The following is a 25,590-nucleotide window of genomic DNA, read 5'->3' on the forward strand; positions in this document are numbered from 1 at the left end:
TTATAATTTTTTTAGCACATACCTTTATATCTTGTTTCATGGAATTGTAGGTAATTAAAGTCACGGGATTCAAAACTACAAATTTTCCTTACAACTGTTAATTCTTTACTTTTCTGGTTACGGACAGCTCAGAAATTAAACATCATTATTAGGATAACATATCTTCAAATCACAGCAATAGGGGACTACAATGACATGGATTTGCATTTATTAACATGCCATAAAAAAGTTTCACATTTCAAATAGCTACAATTCACAAACCTAATCTCTGATTAAGGTGCTTGGCCCCCACAACTGTTGTATGCAGATATTAAACACAGATCATGTTACATTTAAGACAGCTATGAGAAACAGGTCACATTCATTAAGCGTCTAACAACATTAAAAAAAAATAAAAATTCTCCACACATTCTATTATGCATGAAATATTATAAAAAATAATAATAATAAATCATAAAATGTTTACGATACATTGCAGAAATATATATATTTAAAATGTAACAATGTAAAGTTAATCAAGGATCTAAAAAGTAAAAACTTGATCTTGCTGGAATTGCATCTCCTGCACAATACATCATTAATTCTGTAAAATATAAAAGTCTTTAACTAATACTGGAGACTTTTTATGTTTGTTTTTTTTTACACTGATTTTGAGGAAAATTTTGTGGAATGGATTTTTACATGGTAAAATGTTCTGAAGGCAAAATCAATTTAGCCAGATTATTTAAAAACTAACACAAAATGGACAGGGAATAAGTAAAAATATGTGTATGATGGGCATTCCAATTCTGAAGAAATCTGTCCATGCAGCCCTGAAGTGTCATGGTTTCAGTGAATAAATTGAATCGGTTTCCCTTTAAGCTAGAGAATCACCTTTACCACGTGATGCGGGGTGTTCATGTGGACGGGGCTTGTTTTGACCGTGAATGTGCCGGAGGTTTTTCTGTGAGGGTCGAGCAAAGCAGGATGTCAAAGACCGTGAGCTGCAGTCACAGGCTCCATCCTGGCAAAGAGATGGGAAAGAGTCAGGAGATATGCTCGGTTCAGCGTTATAACAAATAATGTGGCATTAAGACAAAGACTGTGCAAAATATTAATAATGTAGATTTTCACTTTTTCTAGTTGTATTTAGTAGAAAAGAGTTCCAATTGTTTGTATGTGATTTGTACTGTTCGTATATCTGATTGTCTGTGTGCCATATATTATGTATTATGTATATGTATCTTTGTAAATTACATGTAAATTCATGTGAACAACCAGTCTGAGTCATGAAACTATACATAACATACCCACAAAATAACTTTACTGAAGGAATCAGATGTGAACTTAATAACAGCTATGAATGATTTACTGACCGAGCAAATCTGATTCAGACAGCAAACTCACTAGTGAGTTTGAGGCTATTTCGTGAATCTTTTTGACGGACTTGCTAAAAGAGGCTTTTTTTGTTTACCAGAGTGACTAGATTTCAAATTATTGTCACACATTTTTATTTTTACATTTGCAACCAGTCACGGGTTTGAACCTTAATATATTACTCTCTTAACACCAAACCTTCAATTTAGTTTCTTCATATTTTTGAACGGATTCAACTTTGCTACTAACCTCCAAGCCCTTGTTCTTACTGATTGAACCTCTGTTGATTTGGCGCTGAGTTTGGCTCTGGCTCTGGCTCTCCTCTTTTGGGCTTTGTTTCATAAATCTACGGTTCACAATCTTGGTGATGCTGTCATTTCTGACTAGCGGCACCGCTGGTATACGAGATGGGGGGTGCTCAGATTTCTTTGAACCCATCAGACCGACGTGATCCTTACGAGCTGCTGGTGCTTTCTCCATCTCCGGGTTGGTCTTCTCTCCTCGACCACACACATTGCGCAGAAACTCATGGACCAGACCGTACTTGTGAACGCCTGCATTTTTACGACCGCCAGGTTTTACGCTGGCCTGCACTGATACTGAACTCGGCCTGCTTGATGTCGAAGCACGTTGCGGCAGAACCCACAAACCACGTTCCTTCGCTCCATAATCCAGCCTGGGGGAGGCGCTCAGAGATGAGGAGGATGTAGTGAAAGAGGAAGAGGATGAGGGGGATGTTGAAGAGGAAGACTTTGTAGAAAACGGAGAAGAAGCGGAATGTCTGCGTTGTATTTTCGGCGAGTTGGTGTGAGGCTGAATCCGATCTGCTGGACCAGGTACCCTTTCCAGTGACACTGACATCTGCGGGGTTCTTGCAGATACAAATGAGGTCACTCGGGGCGACCAGTGCTTTGCAGCATAAAGACTTCGAGGACCATTGGTTTGTAGCCCAACTGTGCTTGGCTGTGGTTGGGATTGAGTTTGCGTTCCTATACTCACAACACTCACCATATTGCTCCCAAAATCCTTTGCTCTTTTCCTCTCCAAAGGGCTGGATTGCGAGGTCTGCAGCACACTAGCTGTAATTTCCTTCATGTCATCACTCAGGTTGGCTGAGACGTCCAAGTTATTGAAAGCCAAGCATGAAGGCGACGCCATACTGGAGGTCTGAAGACCAGAAGACGATCTAGAACTGGTGACCGCCATCGAATCTCTCTCCAACAAACTCTGGCAGTCAAACGGCAGGCTACCCAGCCAGTTTTCATAAGCAGTGACCCAGTCTTGGTTTACAAGGCCACAGGCAACAGCATTGAAATGTGGTTGCTGGCTCTCCTCAAGCTCTTCCTCTTCAGCTGCTATCAGAGAGCTCATTTGGATCCTTTTTGCTGATGGTGGGCTGTAATATATACGAATGCTGGATCTCTCTGGAGCAGTGTGGCTTCTCTGGGTCAGCTCCTGGTTTAGGTTCAGACCAGGGAGATTGGGAGGCATGATAGGAGAGTCCCAAGTCTTGCAGGGGTCTTCCCTGTCCAGAAGAGCAGCTTCTCGACTGAGATACTTCCAGTTCTTGTTGGGTTTTGAAATGCCAGTTTTAAGAGTCATCCTGTTGAAAAAGCAAACTCTGTTAAGGAATTCAGTCAGATAGCTTGAGTTCAAACTATGTGCAAACAAATGAATCAAGCTGACCTCTCTGTTTTTCCATCTTTTTTCATCATCTTGCATCTGGGGGACTGAAAATGCACGAGAAAGATTAATGCTTGTGCATGAATAATTAAATGTGTAATATTAAATAACGTATATATAAAACAACAACACATACTTCAAAACATCTTTAGATCAATAATTAAATGAAACAACGTAGGAACTTAGGATAAGAAATAAATAAGAAAAGAAATAAGACTGAATCTTAGACTGAACTGTTTTGAGACAGTTGATATTAGTTAGGGATGAGCAATTTAAGACACACTGTAATCAAATGTAAAAGCCTGTCTTATTTAGAAAGTGTGTCAGAGAGATAGTTAGGGATTACAAAAAAGAAAACAGCAAGAAAACCCTTGAACTGAAAAAAAAAAAAAAAAAACCCTGATAAAATCCCTTTGCACTCCAATCCAGGCTTTACTTAACCCCATCAAAGACTGTCACTGTCCATGTTCCACTTTTATTATTAGCATCTATGGAAATGAAAAGGACTTTTTGTTTAAATGAAAAAACTAAACTACTGCAAACCTGGAAGACAACAACACCATTTAAAGATTCATTTTGCATTAGTTCCTCTGAATATTGCTTCTTTATTCCTCTCTCCCCTCCTTTCCCTCGACACTGCACAATGTTACCCCCCATTAACTGTAAAGGAAAATAAATTCCTTATTTGAACTTCAACTGAGCCTCGATAAGTCTTTCTGTGGTCACTGTGGTTTGGCTAAGACCTTTTTATAGTCAGAAGCTGTGATTGAAGCTGATGTCTGCACTCCGCCTGCTGTCCTGCAGTCCCAAAAAGGGATTAGCCTAAATTCAGTTGCCACGCACAGGACTATCTCATATCTCTAGTAGGAATGCAAAACAAATTATTTTAATAATGATAGCTCAGATTTCAGCTAGCAGAGAGCATGAAATACTTTTCAAAAGTGTGGAGTCTGTAAGATATTTAAATGTTTTTGAAAGAGGTATTTTATGTTCAATCACACTGTATTTATTTGATTATTTACAATAATAAAAAAAAAAGTTTTCTATCTGAATATTTTTTTGAATGTATTTTATTCCTGTGATGGCAAAGCTGAATTTTCAGCAGCCATTCCACCAGTCTTCAGTGTCACACGATCCTTCAGAAATCATTCAAATACGCTGATTTGAAATTTTTATTATTATTATTATCACAGTTGAAAATGGTTGTGCTGCATAATATTTGTTTGTGGAATTTTTTTTTATTTTAAATAAATTTACTGACAACAACTTTTGAGCGGTCATACTAAAACTGCCAAAAAAATACCTAAATAGTGGAAATAGGTAAATATAAAAATAAGAATACGGTCCAATTCAAACACTAGTTACCACGTTAGATATCATGAACTAACTTCTACATAACATGCTAATTTCTACATATAGTGTATTAATTTGAACATTTTAAGTTGAATAAATTAATATTAGGACAAACACAAATTTGTTTATTTATTTGTTTATTTAGTCTAGTAAGTCTAGTAAGACCTGTTTAATGATTGACCTTTGACGGTTGAAATCATGTCAAAGTTCCACAATACACAGAATATGTAAATTATTGTTTCAGTGTATTACACTAATTTTTGCTCTGACCTGCAGTTTTCTATTTTGCTTAGCTGTCTTCGACTCTTCGCACTCTAGACTCGTGTGGTTAAGGTGTTCTAGCAGTTCCTGCCACTCAGAGCTCCAATTGCTTTCACAGACCTTCAGCTGTCTTGTCAGGTCCATCACTGCAGTGTAGGACTCTGCTAACAGGTGCTGAAGCTTCTCAACGTGGTCCTTCTGTAAAGCCACATTCAGGTCTGATGGTCCCTTTGCTCCTGCCGTCCCAGCTGAACCGTCCAGCTATAAACAAACACAAACAGCTTGGATGACATTTCTGCTTCATAAAGCTTTTTTCATTTCCTCCATAAGTCCCTACAGGCACAAGAATGAAGAAAGAGGAGATGACATGAGAACCAGGCAATAGGTTCACTGATACTCTCTGAAGGGAATTTAAACTGATCTTCTGTTCTCACCCTGCTTATGAGGCCCTTGAGCTCTGCACACTCCACAGCCCATGCTGCTTTGGCGTTTGCAAACTGCTGGTTGACAAACTGGGCTGCACTGTGCTGCTCCCAAAGTTCAGAGAACAGATCTGACAGTGCAGTCCTGAGGTCTGAAAGCAGGGCACTGCTCACCTGAGAGAGGAGCACACATTGATGAATCTACACTTGGCAACAGGAACTGAACCATCCTAATTTCAAATAAGCAACAGGTCAAGGAACAATGCTATTGGTCAACTATGCTCAAAGAGCAGGCATGTTCAGCTATACTATATTATGAAAAAGGCATATTTTGAGTTACATTCTTTCAAGCTGAATTTATTGCAGAATGAAAACTTTTTGGTAGTCATGTTGAAACACTTATTTTTACCACAGAAATTGTCATTCTTTTTCATACCTGACTGTTGCACTTCTCTTGAAGATTATACTTGCATGCTTTTGACTTCGTGTCCTTTAGTAGGTGAAGATCATTCTGACAATACATCTGGAATAAAAACAAAAAACAATAAACAAAACAAGCATATTTTAAGCACATGAGTTAAATAAACATTACACATTTATTGTGTGAAATTATTTATATTATTATTTCAACAAAACATCACACTGAAAAATGTTGTCACTAATAAAGCTTTTTTTTTAAATTAACTGAAATAAGCAATCACTTAAACAAGCAATCTGTTAAAAAATATAGAATAACAGAAAAAGCATTTAAGAATGATATAAATACAGAATATTTCATTGTGCATCATTTTCAATCTTACTCTCATTTTCTCCGATTATCTCTCTCTTTAAATATAATAGCTCAAATTATGCAAAAGGTTTGAAAAATATTATGTAACAGTGCCTATTTTCCACCGCCGAACATTATTTACACAATATATGATAGGAAAGATTATAAAGATGCATGTATACATACCATTGAACATTGTTAGTGGGCAAATAAAATAACATAAAAGTGAGTTTTAGGCATTCAAAGGGCCCAAAAAGTGCCCAAAGTTGACAAAACACCCAGCTACACTATATATACGTACATGTATGCTTTTGGCAGGCATTCTTATTTTGCATTCAATGTACTCATTTACATTGATTTATTTATAGGTTCTTGCTTTCTCCGAGAATAGAATTCATGACCTTGCCGTTGCTAGTGCTATGTTTGAACAACAGGAAAGCATACAGTATACAGTATATAAAAATTATTATTTATAAAATTGCCACCATCTTCATTGATAAAGATGTGTGACAGCAGTAGCAAATGTTGTTGCCCAATTTACCTCGAACAGGTTCTTTCCATCAGCTGTGGGTCTCTCTCCCTGCCTCCACTGCTGGACAAACCACTGGAGCTGCAGAGTGAGCAGCACTAAGCTGTCCTGGTTACACCCATTTCCAACATTTTCTTCACATGGACATTCTTGTCTTGCTTGATTCTTTGCGTCCTCTTTTATTTCACATAAATCTGTGTCAGAATGTAGCATATTCTTCTCAGTAAAAGGCCCTAGGCACTCTGAAGTGGAGTTTGAAAGCACCTCCAACTTTTCTACAAGAGCACGCAGTTGGGCTTGTAACACCTCTAGTCCATTGGTCAAGGGACTCAACATTGGGTCCAAAAGCCATTGATGTGTTTTGCACTGAGGATCTACTGCAGTTTTGCTTAGGCAAGGAGCACCAGTAGGAGTCGTATGTGTACATGTAGATGAGAGGCCATTTTTTGCTGGGGTTGTTAGGAGCTGGATAGTCGATCTGACAAGCAGTGCCTGGTCATGGATGGCAAGAAGACTGTCTAGATCTTTCACAGCAAATGTGCAGTCTGACGTACATTGAGCTTGTCTGTCTTCCTCTTTAGTCTCTTCAGAAAGCTCCTGTTCCCCACCAATCGGCCCTTCTCTGTGCATATGACTGACAGAAGAGTTCTCCACATGATCTTCCTCAACATGCATCTGGTTCTCCTGCATATTATTATGGGTAGTCACTGCATCTGCATTATCTGTCCCATCCAGACCTCTGTGCATCTCCACCTGTTCTCTAGTTTGGAGAGGCAATGCTAATCCTTCACTGGCCCCCTTCATCACCTCCTCTTCTTCCAGGCTTCCTCCTCCTCTTTCATGTTGTTCACTCATCTCTGCCCGCAACCCACGGTTCTCCACCTCTAGTTCCACTATTCGACGACTCAGCAACGTGGCTTCCTCCTCCACCAGCCGCAAGTGAACTTTGACCTCTGCTTCTCGGGTGTGGGCAGAGTTAGTGGCGCCCGCTGCAGCCTGGGTTTCATCCACCTCACCATAAAGCAGACGGTATTTGGCAAGCTCCTCCCGCATCGCCTCGCTCTCCAGGGCCATCTTTGTTAGCTTCTTGCACATGAGCGCAGACTCCTCTTTGGCAAAGTGGAGCTGGCATTTCAAATCAGCGCTATCATCCTGCAGAGGTGTGTTAAAATAGTTGGCATATATCAAAAACTTAAACTTAAAACACAGCAAGGCTACTATGGCTTTGATCAGCATGGCTAACAGGGTCACGTGCCAGTAAAAAGTGAATTGGCAATGCATTTTAAAAATCAGAATTTGAACTGAGGTAGCAAACAGGATTCAGAATTGTAATGTAACTGTAGGGAAGTTCACTGAAATGCAGAGAAATTCATTCAAGTGTAATTTTAACTAGAAAAGATTGTCTAGACCAACTTTGGGCTTAAGTATGACAAACCATCGTTTAAAAGTTTTTAATAAAAACAAATGATAGAATGTTTAATTAATGTTTTTTTTATATCACTCCATTTCCCAGTGTTGAATTTCTTTGAACTCCAATTTTGTATATTCCACTTTCTGTCATTCCATATCAATTCCCATGGTGTGGACAATTCAACTGAAATTCTAAAGCATGAATTGAAAATACATATTCTTATTCTGAGTTTTGACACAATTGAGAAGGCTAATATTGGGTCTCTTAAAGGACTAGCACCGGAACAGCACTAACCTTCACAAATTAATTAGACTATTGTAACTCCCAACTCACCTGTGGTGAGGGCTTTTTTTCGTTCTTGTTGGATGTTGATCTCAAACTTCGTCTCTTTAGAGAATTCTGTGGAGGCACCATATCCATAATTAGTCTAAAGACATTTCAGCAGCTTATACAGCACAGCTTACTATGTATAGGTTTGTTGATGCAATTTGTCCCCTAAGATAATGTCCTCCTATGGGCATAAATGTTCATTTGAGTTATATTAATCAGAGTTGCTATTTTCCATCATACCGCTGTCCAATGCATTCCAATTCCCAATTAAATGTGTGACTGTAAGGAAAGCATGCACCTAATAAACACACTCAATCATGTTCGTGTAGTGAGATGGCAAGAACTCCAACTCCATTTCTACACCAAACATCCATACTGCTCCAAGTATGTCAAAAATGCTGGCTAGAGTCAGTCTATCTGTCTGCTGCTTTGTCTGGGAGACTCAATTCCTTAAAAGTACAAAGAGCACAGGAGGAGCATGTAGACTTCACATTATCTTCTTCAAATTAAAAAAAAAAACAATCCAATCCAATCCAAACCGAGACTGACGTGTCATAACTTAAGCATAAAACCAAAAAACAAAAAAGCCTTTAACAGAGCTCTTCATAATATATCTTGATGAATTGAAATTATAAATCAGTCTGCAGAAGACTGCAAAAAATGGATGAGAAGAAAGTGTTTGTATGGAAATCATCATGTTTCAGGTAGTGTCAGGCTCACATGAGGCCTTGATAATCTGGTTGTAGCTGATTTGTTCTGCTGGTCAGGATCAGGAATTGGCAGCAGCTGTCTGAGCTGAGCTGCTGGGATCCACTTCTAAGCACTGAATCCTGGATTAAACTGTATGCGTGCCGTTATTAAAGACCCACAGGCTTTCATTGCCAATAAAATTTGTTTTTGGTGCAATATGTTGGTATAATGGTGACGGCCTATATTTATCTATAAGTGAAAGCAAAAAGCATGACTTCTTGTTAGTATTTTTAGCATGTATGTGGTTATTGAACGTCATAAGACCCAAGAGTTGGACAAGGATCTCTCTTTCAGGTGTATTTTCTAAATGGTGTCTTTCTCACTCTCTCTTCAACCTTTCAGTTGCCCCATTTTTCTCTCTTCTCCCCCTCACTGCATCCACCACGAGTGAGAATGACAGCAGCTGCAGTTTGAATTCAGACCCTTAGTTCATTCTATGCCCTACCCAAGCAGTCAGCTGTCGATTACATACGGTTGGGGTAAGGGTCAGATTGTAATCCTAACGGCATCATGAAACGAAGGAGTCTAAGCAACAAACTAGTATTGCTTTAAAGTGATAAAGGGCATTAAGGATATATATGCATATATTACCATTTAAAAGTTTAGGGTTAGTAAGTTTTTTTTTTTTTTAAGAAATTAATACTTTTATTCAGCAAGGGTGCATTAAATTAAGCAAAAGTAATAGTAAAGACATTTATAATGAAAAAAAGCTATTTCTATTTCAAATTCTTTTGAACTTTCTATTCATCAAACAATCCTGAAAATTTTATCTTGTTTTACACTAAAATATTAGATAAACTATTGTTGACTTTATTTTTTAATTACATTTTAATATATATGAAAATATAACAGCTATTTGAAATTGTAATAACATTTCACAATATTACTGTTTCTATGATTCAGTAAATGCAGCCTTGGTGAGCAAATGAGACTTTGATCAAAAACATTACAATAGTTTAATAAACTTTTGTTTAGTTTATGTGTGTGTATGTGTGTGTGTGTGTGTGTGTGTGTGTGTGTGTGTGTGTATATATATATATATATACAGCAATGGCTTTGTGGTCATAACACCTGTGATTTGTCCATCTCAGCCTGCAGGACCTGCTTTGCCACTTCCAGATCCTGCAGCCGTTCACGTAACTCCTCATTTTCCCATTCCAGCCGTGAATTTTTCTTTTGAATGACCTCAAGTTCACCGTGTAGGCGAAGGGACACACTTTTTGACACCTAGGAACAAAATATTCATTTAGAGTCAAGTAAATAAACTGCAAACCATTTGTCCATTGGAACTATCCACAAAAATGTTGATGTTAATAAGATAATTATCTCATGTCATTTCATTCTGTTGGGAAATACTATTAAAAACAAGAAGCTCTATTTAAAGAAAATGATGTTATACGTAGCATTGCAAAATGAGGATTAAATTACCATGTTCCAGCTGTGGTTTGTGACATTGAGAATGTAAGGAAGTAAGGCGGTTAGTTAATTGTATGGGTTTCAATACGGGTCAAACTCTCCTATGATCTCCCTCCTTTGCAATCCTTTGCAAAGCACTCATCCTCTTGTTGCTCAAGGGGTTGCTAACTATTGTGGACAATGTCAAGGGAAAACGGTTGGAAAGCATGTGATTATACCACAGCATTCAGCGCATGACTCTGTGCTTTTCTTTTTTTATAGCGCAGGGCGATAATTATCAGCAGTGAGTTCCAGGAGCAACGCCACAAACTCATATTTCTCTGTGAAAAAAATGAATGATGGAAATCTGGAGTAAAGCAGAGATTGATATCAGATTGCAGGACACTCCCATGGGGGTTGTTGAAGACTGAATCTAACTTGACAGAGTGCTAGTGAGGACTCTGAGCAGCGATGGACACACACTGGCCTAGTTTGTGAAAGGAGGGTATCTATTTCTCTCACATGCCTTTAAAATAGACTGGTCATGGACATGCCCACAACACACACCAGCAGCTGTGCTTGGACACTTCCCATCTCGGATACTGTGGCTATATAGTCCTTGACATATACTGTATAACATACACATGCAAATGCACAGAGTCTTTCATGCTACCTTAATTCTTCGGTAATATTTTACACTGTGTTTCTACCAAATAAATCTTCACACTTAATTCAGCAAAGACAAAACGTTCAGAAGAAACCTGAGGAATTTACTTTGCATAGTCTGGAAGCAGATTTCAAAAGAAAACAGCCATTTTATATGGGTTACCCTGCTGTGTAGATTTTTAATTCGTAACGTTCCTACAGAAAGCTCTGTCACTGATTGGCTGAGAAGTTCAAACCAAAAAATGCTTATGCTGTGAGTGGCCCACCACAAACTGAGCTACTACACCAATTATCTGCCAAAGAGAAAACCGAGGGTTTTTCTCCTCATTTTACTATTGGGTCATTACCAAAAAATAAAACCACTCCCTATGTCAAACTATAAAACAAAATGTTATCTCAGCTCTCACTAAACCCTTAGTACCATGATTTGGGTCACAAACCACAGTGGAAGGATTACACAATCCATCTGAGTGCATGCTGATTCATAAAAACAGAGTTTTGACTCATTCAGTGACTTACTATTCAACATTTGATTGGCACTAAGCACAAGCCTAAGCAATTTAGATAAACATCCTGTCCTGATGAATGCCATGGATGGCATCCAAAACACTAACAGTGGTTTTCCTGTACACACACCACTGCTATCTGAAGTAGCTTAACTGAACCCAAATCATGAGGGAAACATCAATTTAATTACACCCTGAATGTCAGTGATTGCTCTTTATGCATGTGACCTGATACAAGGACTTTCTCACAGAAACACACTAAACACCAGCAAATTATGATGCAGCATGATAGCAGCACATCCTCACCCTAATATCATGCTCAAGTGTCCTGATAAGCTCCCCGTCCACTTGTCCCGTCTGGGCTACACGCAGGCTGCGTCTCTCTGCTTTCCTAAGTCGGTACTGCAGGATGCGACAGGCCTTGTTGGCCTGTTCCAGCTGCTGTCGGAGTTCCTGCAGCTGGTAAACATCCTCCTCCATGTACATGTCCCTCATCTCCAGCATCTCTGAGCGGAGCTCCTCCATTTCATCCTAAGAATGCAGTCAAAGATGGTGTATATAAACATCAACTTCATAGAACTTCACTGTGACGGTCTAAAAAAATTAACTTTTTGGACGTTTTTGATTGGAAAACATCAGATATATGAATGCATTATAGTTAAGTTGAAAGCATTTGTGTGTTAGTGTGTACAAAGTGTGTTTCCTATATCACTATCAATGATAGTCTTCAACCAGCTTGTCCATGACAGCACTGCACTGGTCTTACGTGTCGAGTGCCAGCATGGTGTGCGCATTAACCCACAGAACTAGTGGCACACGCCAAGAATGAAGCACTGCCCTTATTGGATGCACTTGTGGCACTCTGTTGACTTCTTGATTTCTGCTGAGACACCTTTCACTTAATCACAGTAAAGCTTGTCTCGTTCTCACTGTGAACCCCTCCTTCTATTGCATGTCAGAGACAATGAGGGATGACACGAGCCAATTAGAGAAAGTATAATCTTCTAAGAAGAGAGTAAATCTTACCGTATAAGGCACATCACGTGCAGTTTATTTTGACTGTTAAGATATGTATCATACATGTAGCAGACAATGTGGGATTGTTTTAATTTAATTTTACATTAAGTACAATGTCCATCACATCATATGACATGGTTTATGCCATGTTAGCTGATAATAATCTGATGCTTTATAATCATAATCCATCAAACTAGGCTGCATTTAGTACTACTTTATCTAACATTATCTACTTAAAACAGACTCACTAAAATAATTAAAAGCAATTACACAGCAAATACATCATTTTGGTAATTGAATTCATCTTTTAAAAACTACAATGCTTGTTTCAGAAGAGCGTTTTCATCTGGTGGATTTTCCATATGCACTCATTGAGATCAGTCAGATGTTTCATCATGCCCACACGATGGTGTGAAGACAAAATAAAACATGTTCATAATGACAAAATTATAAATGATATATTTAAAGAGCAAATGTGAAATGGGTCCCACTTTATCTGAACACTCCCAAATTTCCACCATGCAAGAAATTATTATTTTGCATTTAATTAAAAATCAAATAAATGACTTAGGCCTAATAGATTAATCAACAAATCTCACCTTCAAATATTCATTTTCCGATTTTAGGTCGTCAATCTCTCTCAGCAGATCCTCGTGCACCCCATCAGCAAAGTCTCCAGTCAGATCCGAAAATGCCACAGACGCGCTCAAGTTCAAGCGACTGTCCAGAGAAATGTAGGACCTCTGGTCGCCAGGAGAGATGCTCCCCTCTCCGAAGCCAAACCCTGGAGACAGGGTGGCATTAACCAGTCCATCTTCTTCTCTGTGTTCTGACATTTGCTCCGCTGAATCGTCCATCATCTCTTCGCTGGGACCTCTGGGACAGACCTCGCCACACTGGGCATCAGTGGACTGCTTATGCTCCTCTGATGCGTCCGAGATCTCAGAGCTGCTGTCCGTGGAAGACAGTTTCCCGGTAGCGCAGCCAGAGTCCTTACTCAGGTCATCAGACGTGATGCTTCCATCAGACAGCTTTCTCCTCCCGAAAGATTTACTGCGATTGCTATCGGTGCGTTTTCTCGACTCTGGTTTCATCTCTCTTTTCCCTGTGTGGATGTTTGGCGTGACAGATGCTCCACGCTTTGGTTTCTTCGAGTGAATCTCTTTGGCTTTGCTCTGTGAGGCTGCTGGGATGATTTTAGACCAAGCGTCCGCCTGAGCTTGTTTTGACGTCATGTGTTGCACATGATGCCGGTGGATTTGTCTTGTCGGCTGCTGGCTGCTCGCGTCTCCGCAGGCTTTTTCCTGCCCGTCCTGTCCGTGATGGGATGAGCGTGCATTAGACTCAGGATTTGCCTCTACTTTTGTCTTTGTCATTGTTGGCGTTCAAAGATTATAATTTTCTCTCAATTCACCATTCATTGTTTTTACAAACAAATCCTACTAATTACAGTAATGAGATGAATGATACCAGTAGAATCCTCTCAAGAGTTTGTGTGAGATGAGATAAAGTTGAGGTAAATCCGGGTAAAGCCGTTAGTCTAGTGTTTGAGTGAAGAACTGTAAAGTGTGCGGCCATGTGCTTTAACAACTCGGAAATCTCCGCCCCAAAAACAGGAGCTTTACTCTCTCTCTCTCTTTCACTCACTCTGAGTCACAGATAACTCAGCTTTACTGGAATTATAACTAACAGCTATAATAGTGCCAAACCAATGTTTTAATAGCATAAAATTGTAGCCACCCCCCACCCCCCAAAAAACCCATGGATATTTTTTTTATGTTAATTTAGCAATCAGGTATTTTTTCTTATTCATTAATTTATGTGAAGGCCTTTAATTCTCACACCTATTAATTAATTCGGTGACAGTGCATTTATTATTCAACTCATAAAATCTAATACGTTATTTAATTCATAGCTAAGTCTCTTCTAAATAAAGGTCTGCACTGGTTTCAAAAAGAAGAAAGTTTATCCAAACTCACTCTTCTTCTCAAATGACACGGAGCTGAAGTAGGCTATTATAACATTGCTCCGATGACATCTAGTGGCTTCAAATGAAACTAAAGGAAATATCAGGAAATATTTCAACAATAGCAAAACTAAAAGTAGAAACTAGTAACACGCACAGCAATTGGCATAATTTAGCCTGTTCATGCCGCGGTGCATTGCTGAGAACTTGAATATCGGATATATGCAAATTCCCAGGCTTGCACAAAAATTCTCACGTTAAAAACAAAGATCTAAAAGAAAAAAAAATAGCCTACTGTTAAAGAAAAAGAGTGTATGAAATCAGAACGTGAAAAAAGTCATGAATCTGCACGCTAACCTTAATTTTCATGTGTTATTTGTTAAATATATACGTATATTTTGATGAATTTTTCACCTATTTAAATTTAGAAATGTATTGTATTTTATATATGTTTATGTTAGATTCTTTTAATTTCCCCCAAACTGCACCTGTTTTTCACTTGCGTTCTTTCACGTCTATCTTGCACATAGTTTTACACCAGTTTCTTGCTGCACTAAATAAAAATGTTAACATTTACATACAGTTATGTAGTTTACATGATTTTTTTTTTTACCTTATTTTAATTATTACTGCATATTTTACATTAATTGAACTGCATAATAAGCGTCTGATTAAAGTCATAATGAAAGCAAAAGCTTTAGAAACCATTTGTTACACTGATTGGGCCTAATTTATTTTCATGTTTTTGTCAAAGGACCCAGAAACCCTTGGTCCTGTTTCACAGCACAAATAGGAATTCACAATATGAAATGAAGTTGTGAAAACATATGTCTATTTGTGAATTCATATAATATTCTCTGTAGCTTTTTACAATTTATTCATTTATTTATTTATTTTAATTCACATTGAAAATTTAAATTTAATGTGTTGTCTATATAATTTGTATATAGCTATCTATTCCTAGCCAGCAGTCATAATCAATCAAGGAGCGCCACTGCCATCGCCGAAGGCGATATTTATTGTTAGGATTATAAATAACCCACATCCCTGCCTTTTTTAGTACCGACCCCTTTATGTAACCTCAATATAACTCCACCCTTTCAAAAGGTTAATATCGTTCGTTCGCAAAGGGGTCTTCTTTCACAATAGGCTACTGCTTCTGTCAATCAAACGTCGCCCCGCCCAACTTCTTTTGTACCGCCGCCTCAACCCTCCAATCCAGTTTGTTCTCCCGTCCTGGCGAAATGTATCCGCCCCGCTGTCAGTCTTCCCGAACTCGGCGCTTGTTTTGTGTCCCACAGGAGACAGGAGAGATTCAGCTTTACATTACTGAAAGGTAACGCGACACACGCACATTATACAGCCTGCTAAGCTTGGTCGATGTTACACGTCATTTTATGTGGCATCTTTAATGTTTTGACGATATCAAACGGGTTGATGAGTAATAACGTTTCTCGGGTTTATTATTGGTCAGTGCTCATTGCTAGCGGCTAACGCGGGTCAAAACAGCTCAAGCCGAACGCCCAGTGACTTCCCCCCGCAGTAGCTCTAAGTAGCTACCGAGCGAGGCTGGTTATTCATAGTATCAGATATGTTTGTATATCTAACGGGACATGACTTGAATGTCAGATTGCCCTCATGCACGGATGGCTAGACGTTGCGTTTAATATGGTTCTGCATGCGATCATATACTAAGCAGTGCCTTCTGTGTCTTTTGAGGGATATACTGAATCAACTGATTGCCCTGTAAGTTAGTTTTGACGGGTTTAATCTTCTCCACTGATTTGACTGACACTCATTACAAATGTGCATCTGATGAAAGATGCTACTATGATCCATCTGTTAGTTGACAGCAGTATTTATTCTGGGGAAGCATTTTAACTTGATTGAGAAGAGCACATACTGTTCAGGTGCATTGAAAAAAAGAAGAGGTTTTATTTAACAAAGATGTGTCAGATTGATCAAATGTGACCGTAGAGATTTACATGACTTTTCGTCAGTTATGACTGTGAACCCGGCAACTAACTGCTCTTAGTTAGTAAACTAACTTTATGTATCCAGGTCAATACAAAGTCCAAAACTATTGGTACAGTAGTTTCTTCAAACACAACCACCAGGAACTATGCCACTCTTTCTGAGAAGCAGACATTTATGTGGTTGTCTTAGTCACCATTGATCTTTAGCACTGTCATTTTCCAGTCAGTTGTATGACTAGTTTTCTCTGTTTATTGTTGTTATAACAGCCCATCACAGCCGAAAGATGTCTAACCAACCATTACCCTTAGCAGAGAGACTATAAGGTGTATTGTTTACATGGATATTTGGAAGATTTTTTACTACATTCATTTCAGTTGAGCAACCTTGAATCTGTGTTGTTGCAAAACAACCGGGGCTACGTGCTGTTCATCCAGCCAAGACTTTCCCTGTTGGCACTTTACCACATGGGTGTTTGAATATGTGATGTCAGCTTGTTAAGCGGCTGCTTTACCTTTCTGAGTTCCAAATAATTTGCATAGTGCCCACCTCTGTTATATGGCCAATAGTCGTTTAAACTGCTTTGTATTTTGGTCATTCGCAGCTGTATAACTGGCGGTCTGAGCAAGAGTTTTCCCTTTATTTTTGTTTGTGTGTGTGTGTGTGTGTGTGTGTGCGGGTCAATGACAGGATGCTTATTTATATGTCCGTTCTATTCATTTATTCAATAATAATATATTAGTGTAATTCATTCAATGACTTGAATACCACTTTGTAATGAGCATTTTTTATTATTTATTTAAAATCTAATTGAAATTAAGTTTTTTTAGGGTGCATTAATATAACTTTCCTGATGATAAGAAAGAAAAAAAATCCTCATTAAAATAATGAAAATCTTGAAAAGTGTTATAATTCGGCATAATTAATATTTAATAAAATATTTGAAAAACTTTTGTTTGTCATGTGGTATGATTAAAATAATGTGGCAAGACAAAACCAACATGCAGAACAAAAGGAAAATATGTTTGTAATGTTTTTTTTTACAGTGTTACAAAAATGTTATTAAATGAAATATATATATATATATATATATATATATATATATATATATATATATATATATATATATATATATATATATATATATATATATATATATTTTAATGTAATGTTTTTCTTTTGAACTGTTTAATAATCAGAAAACAATTCAGAAAAAAATGTACAATGCTTTCCACAAAAATATTAAGCATCACAACTGTTTTCAACATTGATACTAATAGAAATGAGCAATTTCTTCAGCACTTATTCAGCATATCAGCATGATTTCTGAAGGATGTGTCTTACTACCGACCCCAAACTTTTAAATGGTAGTGGATATGTTATATATTTGATTAAATGTACTTTTATTGAAAATGGCAAAAAAAAAAAAGTATAATTCCATCTTGAATACAAGGAGCACATTTATGAAAATTCTAAGAAATTACTTATATGAAACTCGTATATGAGAATTGCATCACAATTCCTGAATGGTGTCCTTTCTTTAATTAAGCCAGCATTGTGAATCGGTACAGTCAGTTGCAGTAATGACAATCGGATGCTGACACACTCTCTCTCTGCTAAAGGATTAGCTTGTTCGGACACTCTCATCAGATGGTTTTGCCAAGCACAGCTGTTTAAAGACTGCAGTGAGGTGATTGGATTTGTTCTGTGTGTTCAATAAGGAAATGGACAGAGTGTATAGGCCAGCATTAGTGTCCACTGTCCAGTATGTTCCAGCTTTACAGCATAGTAGTACAGTACACTGCAGTACATTTACAGACTTCCAGTTTGATATCTTTTTAATTTTCAAACCTACAATATGGTTTGATCTACAGAAGAACACATTCAAGCTGTGAAACAATGCCTTCTGATTGACCTCAACAGCAGTAACTGTCCATCATGAACAGCGAGGAAGAGTTCTATGATGCTGAGACAGGTACGTGATGAAGTTTAGTACTGTACATCACATTTTTATCGTCACCTAGGACTAAATCTCTCTCGTCTCAGGTTTAGAATCGGACGACTCATGTGAAGTCAGCTTTAAAGATGCCTGTGTCTATGAGAGCAAGCAGACAGTGAATGGCAAAGTGCCGTCTGAAAATGGAGTATTGGAGAGGAGGTAAGGAGTCTGAATGAAGTCAAATAATATTCAGTGGCAGGAAACAAAATGTGAAGGTGTTTATATCTGTTGGACTGTGTAATGTTTTAATGTGTGTGTCTGTGTGTTCAGAACTACTCTGCCAGCACCTATGTTCTCCAGAAATGACTTTAGTGTGTGGGGCTTCCTGAAGAAATGCATTGGAATGGTGAGCACAGTTACTTTGACCAAACAACAGCTTAGTCAAAAGAGCTCCATTCAAACACTGCATGAAATATGAAATTGTAAAGAGACATGTTGTTTGGATTGTGGTGTCATTGTCCATAAGCCAAGCCATTTCTATCTGGGAATACTTTCTCTTTACAGGAGCTGTCCAAGATAACAATGCCAATTGTCTTCAACGAACCACTGAGCTTCTTGCAGAGGATTACAGAGTACATGGAACATACATACCTCATCCATAAAGCTTGTACACTTTCTGACTCTATAGAGCGTATGCAGGTTAGTGCCTCTAGGATTTCTACAGGTCTTAAAAAATCTTAATTGGCCCTTCCGCACACTAGTCCTAAATACATAAAGTCATGGTGTTAAATGTTGCATACAAAAATGAATATCTTCCTCAGTGTTTTGTCTTGTTTTACAATACAGATATCTGAACATCCTGAACATTTTTTTTAATGCAAAATGAAAGTATGAGGTTTTCTGAGAGCAAAATTAGTTTTAAAAGAGTTAATGCTTAAAACAACAACAACAAATATATTTCCATGGGGTATGAAAACTTGTTTTCCCTTTGGATTAAGTTCTTTTTTTTCTGAGCTCATTTGCAGGTATTTGTTTTTGTGTTTACATTTAATTTTTAATCGATTTTCTCAGAAAATCTTTTGCACTGGAAAATGGAGGAAGAACATAATTTTTTTGCAGTGTGATCAGAAGCTACAGTAAAAGTTATTTGCATTATTTCTAGTTTGAGACAACTTTTATGCAAAATTAAAAAAATAGTAATGAATTGGTCTTGAAAAAGTCAAAAATGTACCCTCATAAAACCTGCAGAAAACTTGCCTCCTTTATATTTTACTCTCAAATGTGTGCATGCATGGAAGATTCAACAAATCCTTATTTACGCAATTGCATCTCATTTGTCAGCTTGTTGCCGCATTCGCCATCTCTGCTGTTGCATCGCAATGGGACAGAACTGGAAAACCTTTTAACCCTTTATTAGGAGAGACTTTTGAACTTACACGGTAAATCTGCAGAACATTTGGACACAAACGCTATACTGTACATCAATCTAGCACAAAGCTGAATATGTAAATCCAAATTAGCCTGCACCAATAATTTGTAATGTCTGTGCTCAGGGATGAAGAGGGTTACCGCATGATCTCAGAACAAGTGAGCCACCATCCACCAATCAGTGCCTTCTACACCGAGTCACTCAATCAAGACTTCTCGTTTCACGGCTCCATCTACCCTAAACTCAAATTCTGGGGGAAGAGTGTGGAGGCAGAGCCTAAAGGCACCATGACACTTGAGCTCTCCAAGTGAGTCTTGTTTATGTGACCTCACTGAGTATAATATGATCACTTTTTATTGGAGCTGGAGAGTCATTGAGATCCTCAAATACAATCGGACCCTTGAGCAAAGCAGTAACTTTTCCTCGCCCTTAGTTTAAACAACATCTGCTTTATAAATAACATGCTGGAATGTCCATTTATTATTTAGCATGTTTCTTATCTATATTGAAGAGATTTTGGGTGTTAGTTATGGCTGAGCTATTTTTTAACTCTCTCTCTCTCTCAGGCATAGAGAAGCTTACACATGGACGAACCCTATGTGCTGTGTGCATAACGTTATTCTGGGTAAACTCTGGATTGAACAGTATGGGACAGTGGAGATCGTGAACCACAGGTTTTTCGTCTCTTTCCTTTCTGACACTACATTTTCTGCCTGTGTTTTCAACCCTTTTCTGCATTTAAATATTGTTTTTGTTAAGGCTATGGTGTGATCTTTCCATGTCACATTGTGGATTACTGTACACTCTTTCCTTTTATTTTTGACTTCTTTCTGTTCGTTTTAGCACTGGGGACAAGTGTGTGCTGAATTTTAAGCCATGCGGCATGTTTGGCAAAGAGCTGCATAGGGTAGAGGGACATATCCAGGACAAGAGGTGAGCAGTCATTCGTATCAAATGTCAGTGGGTATATCTGGCTCCCAGCCTGTAGAGTTCACTCTGCACATCCACTCCATGTCTGTAGCACTAAAGGCATCAGCAGTGTCTTTTAAAGCTGGATTGTGTGTGTACTTTTACTTTTTCTGGATTTGATGCTTCTGTTTCTGACAAAATTTGTCTGGGTGTATTTCAGTAAAAAGAAGCATCATGTTATCTATGGGAAGTGGACTGAGTGTGTATATAGCATTGAGCCAAAAGTCTATGAAGTCAACAAGAAAGCAGAGAAGAAAAGCGGAGGAGATTCCAAGAAACACAAGCAGGTACAAAGCGTTAGTCATTTATCTCTCACTGCAGAGCCGTGGTCTATTTTCTGTTGTGTTTTCACATGGAAGTCCAAAAGGCTCTCACGCATCCTCATATAGAGGCTCCACCTATTATTATTACAATAGAGACTGTTTGCAAACTCTTAGAAATGAGAAATGAGAAGATCTTTACTGAAGTGTAGAAGAAATGACTACTAGAGCAAGTTCTTTCCATTCATTGGTTTTTAATGTCAATACACAAACAGACTCCTTGTTCTGATTTTTTTGTGATATATTTTTTCATTTATCTCAATAGAATACAAAATAATTATCGGCTTTTCTTCAAATTTTTAGTGTCTGTAAGATTTTTAAATGATTTTGAAAGAGGTCTCTTATTACACACCTGCATTAATTTGACCAAAAATACCATAAAAACAGTAATATTGTGAATTAATGTTGAAATTGAATATAGCTTTTCTATTTGAGACTGTTGTAAAGTTTTATTAATTCCTGTGATGGCAAAGCTTAATTTTCACCAGTCATGACTGGTCTTCACTGTCACAAGATCTTCCAGAAATCATTTTAATATGCTGATTCAGTCCTAAGAAAACATTTATTATAATTATCAATACTGAAATACAGTTATCTTTTTGGAAACTGTGATAAATTGTTTTCAGGATTCTTTGATGAATGGAAAGTTAAAAGGAATAGCATTATTCGCAGTCTTTTGAAACATTATAAATTAAACATTTACTGTCATCTTTGATCAATTTATTGCAAAATAAAAAAGTACTGACCCCAAACTTTTGTACAATAGTGTTATTGAAAAATACAGTTGAATTAAAATGATCTGCAGTGTGTTTGCTGGAAATCAACTTTTGTTTCCCTTCTTTGTATTAACATGCAATTTCAGTAAGAAGTGAAGGTAAAGAAAGACTGTGGGTTTTTAGCAGTGTAGCTACATTGCCTGAGCCACCATCATAGTAGAGTGTTAGTTCAATTAGTTTTCCTAGATTATTTGTTTCCTGATCTTGCTTTATATGTGGTGTTTAATGGTTTTCATATGGGATTATGAGACATAAATGGTATTACTGTATGCATGTGATTAGGAGCAGAGTACAGGGGGTGATGATGCAGATGAAATGCCAGATGTCCAGGAAACAGTTACTATGATCCCAGGCAGTACGCTGCTATGGAGAGAAGCCCCTCGACCGCCACACTCGACGCAGGTAACCCCAAGCCCACAATGATCTGTCTTGGGTGAATGCATGTTCTGCATATTCTCACTTCACTATCTTTTTCCTCGATTCTGTTTAGATGTATAATTTTACTAATTTTGCCATGACGCTTAATGAGCTGGAGCCTGGCATGATTGGAGTCATAGCACCAACAGACTGTCGTTTGCGGCCTGACATCAGAGCTATGGAGAATGGGGATATCGGTATGCACAATCTCTTTTTTGGCCCGTTTTGTTCCCATCTGTTCAGTAAGCTATTTTCTGGATGATGCTGTACTTATTTTACCCCTAAATTTAAAAGCTGTTCTTAACTTCCAGATACTGCAAGTCAAGAGAAGGAGAGATTGGAAGAGAAGCAGAGAGCTGCCAGAAGAGAGCGTGCTAAAGATGAGGAAGAATGGTCTACGAGGCCAGTATTTGAATTAAGAACAAACCATCCACTTTTTCCTCATTTTGTATATTCACATTCCTCTCACGATTAGCAATATCATATATATATATATATATATATATATATATATATATATAAAATATATATATAAAATATTTTGATTGCATTTTAATAATACACATGTTGATATAAATTTCCATGTAAGATAACAAGAACAGAAAATCTCCAGGAGGTGGAGGAAAACAACATTTCCAGCTCCGCCATATTTCAAGATGTTTAGAAATATTTTAGATCTGTTTTGTTTTTGTTTAACAGACAAAAACGAAAGCTTCTCATTAGTATTATATCAAAATGAAGACAGACATGTTCCTTATTATTTTAAATATATTTAATTTAAAATGCTGGTTTAAGTTTTCTATGGGAATTAACAGTCAACCCTGAAAACATTTTAGAGTTTATTTATTTATCTATTTTAAGCATTTTAGAATTAACTAAATCAAACTTGTGTAGGTTTTTAAATTTTAAATTATACTATTTCAACTTTATTTACCATGAAAATAACCAAGGAAGCTGGCATGGCAATAAAACACAAACCGACCAACCACAGGCATTACATTTTTTTAATGAATCAATCCAGTTCTGAGACTGCAGATTGCAATATTAACATTCAAAAACAAAATTAAAAAGAAAAAAGTGAAAAGAGGGTAAAATAACTATGAGAAATCGACTATCGTAGCCTAGCATAGTTAAAAAATAAAAAATCTGATTTCACACTGGCCAGTGCTTTCTACTGAAGCAGATACTATCATTTAAAAACCTTTTGCTATGTTCATCTTGAAAGGTAAATATATTAGTGCAAAATGTTCTTTTTCGGTGGAGATTTTGAATATCCTTTTTATTTTTATAAACTTTTTGGCATCCCGTCTTTCAGATGGTTCCAGCAAGGCAATAATCGGTACACTGGAGCTGCAGACTGGATCTACAAGGGTGGTTACTTCGACAGAAGGTACTCTGACCTTCCAGACATCTACTGATTCAGTTGGGAAGACTGAAAGAGTCTAGAGATTCATCCTTTGCTCTCCTTCACCCAATCCATATCATCTCCTCTCCTTAAGCTCTTTTCATTTTTTTCATCAGAATGTGAGATTCATGTGAACAGTTTTTGGACAAAGCCTCTCCACGAGTTTACTAGACTTTTGAAAATGTAGTGTGAGTGGATTTATTTATTTTGAGACGTAGGGAATGCCTTAATTATTTTTCTTTTTTTTTCATGTATGTTAGATTTTGTCTGTGCAAACTTAGTACATTTAGAAAATGCTAGTTTATGTACAGAATGTGCTAACCTACCTTTCCATGCATCTCACTAGATACACTCAGGTGTTCAGTTTATGGGTACAAGTGGTTAGTGATAGCATCACTGCGATGCAATTTTTTTTTTAAATATGAGGCTGCTCAGAACCTATTAGGAGAGCATAATTTTGTGTTTTTGTTCAAACTAATGCGATGTTATCATCTCGTTGATATGCTTTTTTTCCCCTTATCTCAGAAATATGACCTCTGTTTGTGGTATGTATGATGTGCAGGAACTTCACAGTTAAAGATTCTGCCTGATTTTGAGTACCCAAAAATGAAAAGGAGTTTTGAATTATCCCACCTTTGTTCAGAAATTATTGTTATATCTCGCTGATAAGGCTCTTGGGCCATTTTTCTCACCATCTCCATGGTACAGGGGAATTTACTAAAAACGAATTAGTCTCATTCCTCACACATTTAGAAATGTTTTGGATCGGTTTTGTTTTTGTTTGACAGACACAAATGATAGCTGCTCATGAAAAATGTTTACTTGGTAAAAAAAAAAAAAAAAAAAAAAAAAAAAAGGTGTTTTGTATTTGTTAAAAAGCTCTTATAACTAAAATCCTTTTACATCTTAGCGTTAGTGTTTTGAGTGTTGCCAAAGCGACTTTTCTCTTGTAGAAACTAAAGCCATATAACTTGTCAGTGTTGAGTGATACATCCAGGTGAATGAAATGGAGGTGGGTGTTAATCTTTCTTTTTATTTCAGCACTTAATGGCTCACGGATGTCAAGGTGCTTCACCTTAGCCCACATATATTCGTGTGTCCCAGAAATGCTCAGAATGTGCTTCGTTGCTCACATGCTTTTTGCCATACAGCAAACTTCATTCTTCAAGGACTAATTATTTTCCAGACATGCAAATCGTAGATGAGATGACCCCAGAGGATCATGAAAGACACCAGTCTTTTATTTCGAAACTTTAAACAACTGTGATATTAACACTCACAAATCTCAGAAGCTATGCAAACATTAATGGAAATGTCTGTCTATGAATTGTACAGTTTAATGTTTATGTAAAATACATTGGTTGGCCTAGTGCAAAGGTTTCAAGCATGCTAGTACTTTTGCTTTTGGTTTGACACAGTATTACTGGCTGTTTTGCACAGCCTAAAGTTAGTTAGGTGGAGACACAGGTGTATTTAACGGCAGTGATTAATAACACTGTTATCTAATTATTAGAAGTGTTTATCATTCACACTTTAATATGTCTTTAATATGTTCCATATAGTGCGTACAGTTCCAAAAGCCAAGCTTCGGGCCAAGGCAAAGAATTAACTACAATTAATTTCCCAATGTATTTTATACACTATACTGTGGCATGTCTAAGCATAAATTATTTAATCTCACTATCAATGTTTACTAGCGGTTAGAGATATCAGTATATTATTCCACCAGCTGCTAATGTAATGTCTTTTATAAACCTTGAAATCATGGGACATTAAAAAAATCACATCCCCAATTGTCTCATGATTTTATGCTGTTAATCAGCTATTCCTTTAACAATCACATCAAGTGAATATACAAGTAAACCTGGTTACATTGCAACTATGTAAAGCAAACATACACTCGAAAATTTTCAAGTCATTCTGTCTGTTCTTATTAAACTGTTTTGA

General features: G+C 37.4%; 2 protein-coding genes across 5 annotated transcripts; one reads left to right on the plus strand and one right to left on the minus strand.

Moving 5' to 3' along the window:
- Nucleotides 1–191: 191 nt before the first annotated feature.
- Nucleotides 192–14,128, minus strand: LOC113065842 (protein SOGA1-like). 3 transcript variants are annotated; one of them, XM_026237388.1, is made up of 11 exons: nt 13,048–14,128; nt 11,738–11,962; nt 9,936–10,091; nt 8,118–8,183; nt 6,386–7,525; nt 5,512–5,598; nt 5,088–5,249; nt 4,663–4,914; nt 3,043–3,086; nt 1,606–2,959; nt 192–1,003 (listed from the first exon to the last, which is right to left on the minus strand). In XM_026237388.1, exons 1-11 carry the CDS (start codon nt 13,822–13,824, stop codon nt 857–859), a joined length of 4,410 nt encoding a protein of 1,469 aa, XP_026093173.1. In that variant the 5' UTR covers nt 13,825–14,128; the 3' UTR covers nt 192–856. The 3 variants fall into 3 exon arrangements, with proteins under 3 accessions (XP_026093173.1, XP_026093172.1, XP_026093175.1); XM_026237387.1 differs by having other exon boundaries at nt 6,386–7,528; XM_026237390.1 differs by having other exon boundaries at nt 4,774–4,914; nt 6,386–7,528; nt 13,048–14,127.
- A 1,467-nt stretch (nt 14,129–15,595) lies between these two features.
- On the plus strand, nt 15,596–24,499 carry LOC113065843 (oxysterol-binding protein-related protein 2-like). Of its 2 annotated transcripts, XM_026237392.1 has the most exons (15): nt 15,687–15,750; nt 18,011–18,078; nt 18,263–18,363; nt 18,435–18,546; nt 18,658–18,733; nt 18,892–19,026; nt 19,669–19,766; nt 19,881–20,063; nt 20,323–20,430; nt 20,600–20,689; nt 20,886–21,012; nt 22,104–22,223; nt 22,312–22,435; nt 22,550–22,640; nt 23,554–24,499. In XM_026237392.1, the coding sequence occupies exons 3-15, from the start codon at nt 18,327–18,329 to the stop codon at nt 23,654–23,656; spliced, it is 1,404 nt and encodes a 467-aa protein (XP_026093177.1). In that variant the 5' UTR covers nt 15,687–15,750; nt 18,011–18,078; nt 18,263–18,326; the 3' UTR covers nt 23,657–24,499. The 2 variants fall into 2 exon arrangements, with proteins under 2 accessions (XP_026093176.1, XP_026093177.1); XM_026237391.1 differs by lacking the exon at nt 18,011–18,078 and having other exon boundaries at nt 15,596–15,750.
- Nucleotides 24,500–25,590: the final 1,091 nt, after the last annotated feature.

Source organism: Carassius auratus, chromosome 48 (genome assembly GCF_003368295.1).
Source record: "Carassius auratus strain Wakin chromosome 48, ASM336829v1, whole genome shotgun sequence".
NCBI classification, from domain to species: domain Eukaryota; kingdom Metazoa; phylum Chordata; class Actinopteri; order Cypriniformes; family Cyprinidae; genus Carassius; species Carassius auratus.

What these genes read in the sequence shown, in the direction of transcription:
- LOC113065842 (XM_026237387.1), bottom strand. Translation starts at nt 13,824, where the DNA reads ATGACAAAGACAAAAGTAGAGGCAAATCCTGAGTCTAATGCACGCTCA. An exon ending in CGGAAAATGAATATTTGAAG is followed by an intron (nt 11,963 to 13,047) that starts GTGAGATTTGTT and finishes CTGCATTCTTAG; the next exon opens with GATGAAATGGAGGAGCTCCG. An exon ending in CTGAGATGGACAAATCACAG is followed by an intron (nt 8,184 to 9,935) that starts GTGTTATGACCA and finishes GTGCCTCCACAG; the next exon opens with AATTCTCTAAAGAGACGAAG.
- LOC113065843 (XM_026237391.1), top strand. Translation starts at nt 18,327, where the DNA reads ATGAACAGCGAGGAAGAGTTCTATGATGCTGAGACAG. An exon ending in GTTCTATGATGCTGAGACAG is followed by an intron (nt 18,364 to 18,434) that starts GTACGTGATGAA and finishes CTCTCGTCTCAG; the next exon opens with GTTTAGAATCGGACGACTCA. An exon ending in GAGGAAGAATGGTCTACGAG is followed by an intron (nt 22,641 to 23,553) that starts GCCAGTATTTGA and finishes CCCGTCTTTCAG; the next exon opens with ATGGTTCCAGCAAGGCAATA.